General features: G+C 26.9%; 1 protein-coding gene across 1 annotated transcript; it reads left to right on the top strand.

Moving 5' to 3' along the window:
• The first annotated feature begins 4,567 nt into the window (after positions 1-4,567).
• LOC107002124 (zinc finger protein 8-like) lies at positions 4,568-5,597 on the top strand. The gene is made up of 2 exons (XM_015200034.2): positions 4,568-4,961; positions 5,338-5,597. The coding sequence occupies exons 1-2, from the start codon at positions 4,601-4,603 to the stop codon at positions 5,595-5,597; spliced, it is 621 nt and encodes a 206-aa protein (XP_015055520.1). The 5' UTR covers positions 4,568-4,600.
• The last annotated feature ends 1,141 nt before the right edge of the window (positions 5,598-6,738 follow it).

Genomic DNA, 6,738 nt, shown 5'->3' with positions numbered 1-6,738 from the left:
ATATATATTGCTTTCTATTTTGAGTTGGCCGATGATACCTACTCAGTACTTGTTCCTTGTACTGACCCCTACTTTTATGTTCTTCTTGTTGTTTTGTGGAGTGCAGCAAGTGCACCAGTGACTTCGACTCGTCCGCAACTCTAGCCAGTCTTCAGCACGTCAGATTTCAGGGTGAGCTATTGTTCCTAGCTCGGACTGGATTCTCTCATTCACGTCTTGATGTCCTTGAAGCTCGGACATGGACTATCGTTTTACTTATTTTAGTTCTTAAATACTCTTAGACTTAGTAATTTGAGGACAGATGTTCTTGATGTGATGACTTCCAGATTTTGGGGATGATAAGTGTTATACTTTAGAAGTTTATTTATTGGTTATATAAATGAGTTTTGGTCTTCCGCATTATATTTTGTTCATTATGGTTGAAATATTGGTAAACGTCGGGGTTTAGATTTGTTGGTTCGCTCACATGGGAGGATAAGTGTGGGTGCCACTCGCGGCTCGTTTTGGGTCGTGACAATGATGGTGCTGGTGATATCTGATAGTGGGTTCGTATATTTTGATGATGATGAATTGATTGTGGGTTTTGTATTTTGTGGTGATTTTTTATATTTTATCGTGAGGACGATTGTGACAATGTGATTCTAATGATCGATTTGATTATAGATGGTGAAATTTGTCGTCTATTTTATTTTTTGATGGTTAAATATGTGGATTTAATACTAATATAACGGCAATAGTAATCATTTTATTTTGGTGTTCAATGAAGAAGCAATTGGATCACTACATATATTTAGTAGATTCAATTGAATTCAAACTTTTTAAAGTTTAAACTCAAAATACAAAAATACACTTGGAAGGAAAAAAGGTCGCATTAACTAATATCTTTGAGTCTATGATTTTAAAAATGGCTAAATGTATCGATGGACATTTAAAATTGATTATATCTTTGGCAGATTAGAAACTTTAGTTGAGATTTGTATCATTTAAAACACATGTAGTAGTGCTTGATCGTGTTATTTTGACACTTTCGCTGACTCAGCTAAATATTAAAGAGTATATAATAGACCAGGTTATTTAAATTCGAAAAAATGGTATCAAAATGACACAATCAAACTTTACTATAGGTGTTTAAATAATAAAAATCTTAGTTAAAATGTCTAGGTAAAAAAAAACGACGGGCCAGAGATTTTTTTTCCGAATATTGAATGAGTATAATAATTCTAAACAAATAATTTTAAAGGCGTGTGGTTAAAAAAGTGAATGAGTATAATAATTCTAAATATATAATATTTTAAGACAATATTATCAGAATCGGACTTATTTGTTCATTTAGCTTTAGTAATTTCAACTTCAACCTTTATATATTTAATAAAGTTTCACTAAATAAATACAAATAATAGATTTTGCTATAATAAAACGAGGAAAATTTAGATATTCGTACAAAAATAGTTGTTAACCATTTAAGTGTTATTAATTAATGTGTACCTTTTAGGCTGTAGCGTTCAAACACCGTTCTTAACATTTGTAGTACCATATATGTTGAATGCTATCAATAAAATTATTATCAATAGACAATTGGAAAGAAAGAACCAATATTTAATAAAAAATAAATGATCGACTTTGATTAATTTTTTTAAAAAAATGTTTAAATAGATCTAGAAATTGACATAAACTTATAGATAATTTATACATAGTCTAAAATCTTTTAGGCTAAAAAAATAATAATTTATATATAGTCTCAAAGAATTAGAACCAATATTAAATGTAACAATCAAATGATCGACTTTGATTTATTAAAAAAAATGTTTAAATTGATTCGGTTTGGTTTGGTTTCTCTTTTTGATTCGGGTTCTTTTAGTTTGGTTAATCGGTTATGTCAATAATTAGAAACATAATAAAGTTATATTCACACGCACACACACATACACATTGAATTTATTAAATACACTTTTGAATATAAATCACAAGTAAAACGTAAAACACAATACTCAAAAGTATATCGATGTCCGAACATAAGAAAATAAATTAAATCATAATGAAAATAACTAAAAAGAGACAAAATTGGTTAACTCCAATTTATTTCTATATATATATATAATTCGATTTTTTTCAATTTTTTGATTTTTGATTTTCTAAATCCGAAACCAAACGAAGAATTCAAAACACCAATCCATTAGAATTTGATTTGGTTTGATTTGGTTTTTCGGTTTAATCCAAATAGTTCACACTCCTATTTGATAGTCAAGAAGAGTGACATGTTTTGATCACTTTTTATGAATACTCAAATGGAATATTCGAGGTATTTTTTCAAGAAAATAATATACCTTTTTATATAGACATAAATTAGGATTTTATCTAGAGCAACCTCCAAAAAATTCCTACTGAACTCTAGTAGGGTCCCATAAAATTTCAATCTATACAAATGAACCCTACAAAAAGTTTTTTGGAGTGTAGACCTAATGAAACTCAAAAATGAGACATAAAGTACTCATAAATATGGAGCTTCCATCTTTGTGATTTTGTGGCTTCAAGTTTGTTGATTTGATTTGTGAGAGAAGAGTTGCACGACAAATTTGTCTCACGGGGTGTTGGGAGAATTTGTTGCAACAAATTTTAAATATATGAAAAATAAATTAATCATAAATACAATTTGAAGAAATAACAATATCATTTTTAAAAAAAATAAATAAATAGGGGGAGCGGATTACAATACGGAGGAACAAAAATATTATCAATAAAACATATAGTTACAAATCTGTTTGTTTCCTTGATTCTTCTTTCTTAATTTTCTTAGTAATTCGACGATCGATAGTAAAAATATAAAATGATTAAAATCTGAAAAAATAAGAACACTATTGATAAAATAATATGAGTATAATTTTGTTTCTTCCTTAATTGTTGTCTCTCAAATTAAGATGATACGAAATCTACAAATGGTAACGCTTCCAAAACTCTATTTAATATAGAATTCATTTTATAGAGTCCTACAAAATTTCAACCACCTTTCCAATGTTTTATATATTGTTTTTTCTATTAACTAGGAGTAATATTCCATGCCAAAGAAGGAAAAACAATCACGTGTCAAAGTGTTTATTAGAATATATATATATATTCTAATAAATAGAAGTTTTTAAATATAAGTCGTCGCCATTAGATTGTGAGCATAATGGGAAAATGATTAATTTATATATATTTAATAAAATAGATGAAATGCACATAATTAGTTTTAATTAAAGATTAATCTATATTCAATAATCTTACTATATATTAAGAAATTTACTAAAATAATAAGAAACTATCGATTTCGAACCTGCTAAATTATGTATTTCAAAACATACAAAATTGAACAATATTATTGTATTTTACTGGTGTATATTATTTTATTAATTAGATAACTACAGCCATTCTAACCAACAAAAAGGAAAAAAATTGTTGTATTCAGTTAATTTAATTTGAATTAATAATTCATAAATTATTTATTTAAATTAAATATTATATATGATCACGGTTTGATTTAGTTGTAACACACACCTCTCTCCCTAAAATTCTTCCTCGCTATTCTCGTTTCTCATTGGTCCTCGCCTCTGTCACTTTTATACAAACACAATATATAAAACGTGTTTTGTCTTTGTATTAAGTAAGAGAAAACTGTATATATAATTATGTACATATTTTTTCATTCGCCACTCTCTCAGATCTCACTGGCCACTCTCACTGCCTCTCTTACATTAATACAAACACATATGTATTTAAATTGTTGTATAAAGCGATAGGAAATTGTATATACAAATACAAATACAAATACATATATTTTCATCCTATATATGTACACTTATAATATCTTTCCCTGTCCAATTTTTTTTTGTCTTTCTCTCTTATTCGCTTTATACCTGCACAAATTATATAATTAATTCTTTTGTTATGTATATCGAAACAGATTATACAATTAATTTTTATATATATCATAATACACATATTAATAACCATAAAAAATATATAATTTATTATAAAACATAATTAAATATAACTATAATATATAAATATAACTTTTATGTTCGCTCCACCAAAAATTTACTTTTATAGAAAAAAGCCTGTAAGCCATTGGATTTTAATACCCCACAGTCTGGCACCAAGATCGATTGTCATGTTTTATATCATATAAATTTTAAAAGTTTTATAGCAATACAAATATTGTTACTTATTACATGTCACAAATTTCAAAAGTTCTATATCAGTATAAATATTACTATAACATGTTATATATCTAAATTTTTTTAAAAAAAATTCTTTTTCGACTTAAATATTATACTGAGTCAAATTATGTTAGATAATTAATTAATCGCAACAAAAGTAGTAAGTTACTAGCTAATTCGATATTGTATTTTAAGTGGTTCACAAATAGTTGTTTTATATATGTGTTCTGATGTTTTAAATTGTTAACTTATACTAAAGATCATTAAATAGACCACTTCCTATATTGGTCCCATTAGACCTTCCCAAAACCCTAATATAAACAAAAATATTCTTCAATTCCTCCAAATACCACTTATAACTTTAGAAAACACAACACACACACACACACAAAATCAAAATTAAATCCATGGAGAAGATTGGAAGAGAAGCTGTTGATTACATGAATGTGAAGTCCTTCTCTCAACCCCCCCTTAGAAAAAAATCCATTAGACTTTTTGGTAAAGAATTTAGTGTTGGTGATAGTACTAACATGTCTGAATCAACTGATAAAAATCCTTTGCATCATGAACCTAAACCAAATACGATGAGTATCTCCGCGAATCGTATTGATAAAAGAGGTCATGTTGATGAAATCAGCAGGAAATATGAATGTTACTATTGTTTTAGGAGCTTTCCAACTTCTCAAGCTTTAGGAGGCCATCAAAATGCACACAAGAAAGAAAGACAAAATGCCAAACTATCTCATCTACAGTCTTCAATAGTGCATGGTAAAATAAAGATTTTTTTTTTAATTATGTAGTTTATTTTTTGATATATGATGAATTTAAATGTTTTTCAAACAATAAGTCCTTATTTTCTAGGCTTTTTCTACCTAGCTCCTTGAGCAGAGGATTTATCAGAAACAACTAAGCTTTCTGCATACGTACTTAGTGATAATATCTGCGTACATTTTAAATCCTATTACTTTATCGGATTATGTGACTATGTATATATGTTGTTGATATTACCAAGCACACACATATACATAGTGCTCGATCATCATTATCATCATCATTTAACATATGATCATTATACTGTTACTTTAAATACAACGTTTGTTCATTATACTGTTACTTTAAAAACAACGTTTGTTTTGATTGACAGAGACGAACCGTCATCGATTTGGTGAACCATCCGCTGCAGCTACAAGATTAACTCATCATCATTCAACATGGAGCAACATTAAGAATAATAATGTTTATAGTCCTAATTACAATGAAGCATTTTGGCAAATTCCTCCAACAATTCATCATTATCAGAATAATATTAATCCTTCATCTTCTTTTTCTCATGACTCATTTTTTCCTAATGATGAAGAGAAGAGGGAATTTCAAAATCATGTGAGTTTAGATTTGCACTTATAAGGATCATAGTTATAATTAATTAATTAATTAATTTGATTTGCTTTTGAAGAATGATTGAATGTAGTTATACATAAAATCATTCATCATATATTATGGTACACATAATTCATTTGTGTAATTTCCTTGTTGAATTTCATCACTTAGTGTGAGTTTTTATATATTGCTAATTATTTCCCTTATATATCTATATGGTTACATATATAATCTTTTAAATGATTTAATTGAATATAATTTATGTACGTTGAGTAACTATCAGCGTATAGAAGTTGAACTTTTTTGTGATTTTTGTTTTTGGTTATATTTTATGTATTTTAAGAAATGCAATTAGGAGGATTGTTTTAAATATATAAATTGATCTCATTTGCTTTTCTGTCTGCTCTGTTTTTCAATGGTTATTAATCAAGGTCAAACACGATTATATTTAAGAGGGATTAGTATGTAGACATGCTCCTTAAGGCTGTCAATGGTATCCTAGCAACTTTCGATCTTTAAAAAATTTAAACATTAAACATTTTATACACATACTTCTTCAAGCATTTAGAATCACCAACCCTTCAATTTAATTTATTTTATATATTTTAAAATAATAATTTTGTTAATTAGTTTATACTTTTCTTAACTTAAGGACCACAATCACATACTTCAAATAATTGAAGATTAAATGTGTATAATCAAATAACACAGAGATCGTTATTTTCCCAAATTGAAATGTTTTAATTTCAGTTCAAATATATTATAATTTGAATTTAATTTATCATTTCAAAAAGTAAAATGTGATTAAATATTTTAAAACGAAACGAGTAATAAATACTTGTACATGCACATTTGCACAAAATATAAAGACGAGTCATTTAATCAGTCACCATCTCTACAGCCCCTTTGGTAAATGCTTTGGACTTGACTGTTCAGGTTATAATTTTGATCCACAAATTTTTCTTACATTTATGTCATTTTTTGTCTTTATATACATACAAAAAAAAAAAAAGTATGATTGAAGTGTTTTATATTAATTGTAAAGAAAATGTGAGATTGGGGTGTTATTGAAAGAAAAAAAAGAATAATATTTTATTTGTCTCAGTTTATGTGATATTTTTTAAATTTTAAATTTTAAATTTTAAAAACATTATTTTTAACTATTATG

This window comes from Solanum pennellii, chromosome 10 (genome assembly GCF_001406875.1).
Source record: "Solanum pennellii chromosome 10, SPENNV200".
In the NCBI taxonomy this organism is placed as follows: Eukaryota; Viridiplantae; Streptophyta; class Magnoliopsida; order Solanales; family Solanaceae; genus Solanum; species Solanum pennellii.
Note: the sequence above shows the minus strand (reverse complement) of the source record. Positions and strands in the feature narration are given on the sequence as shown.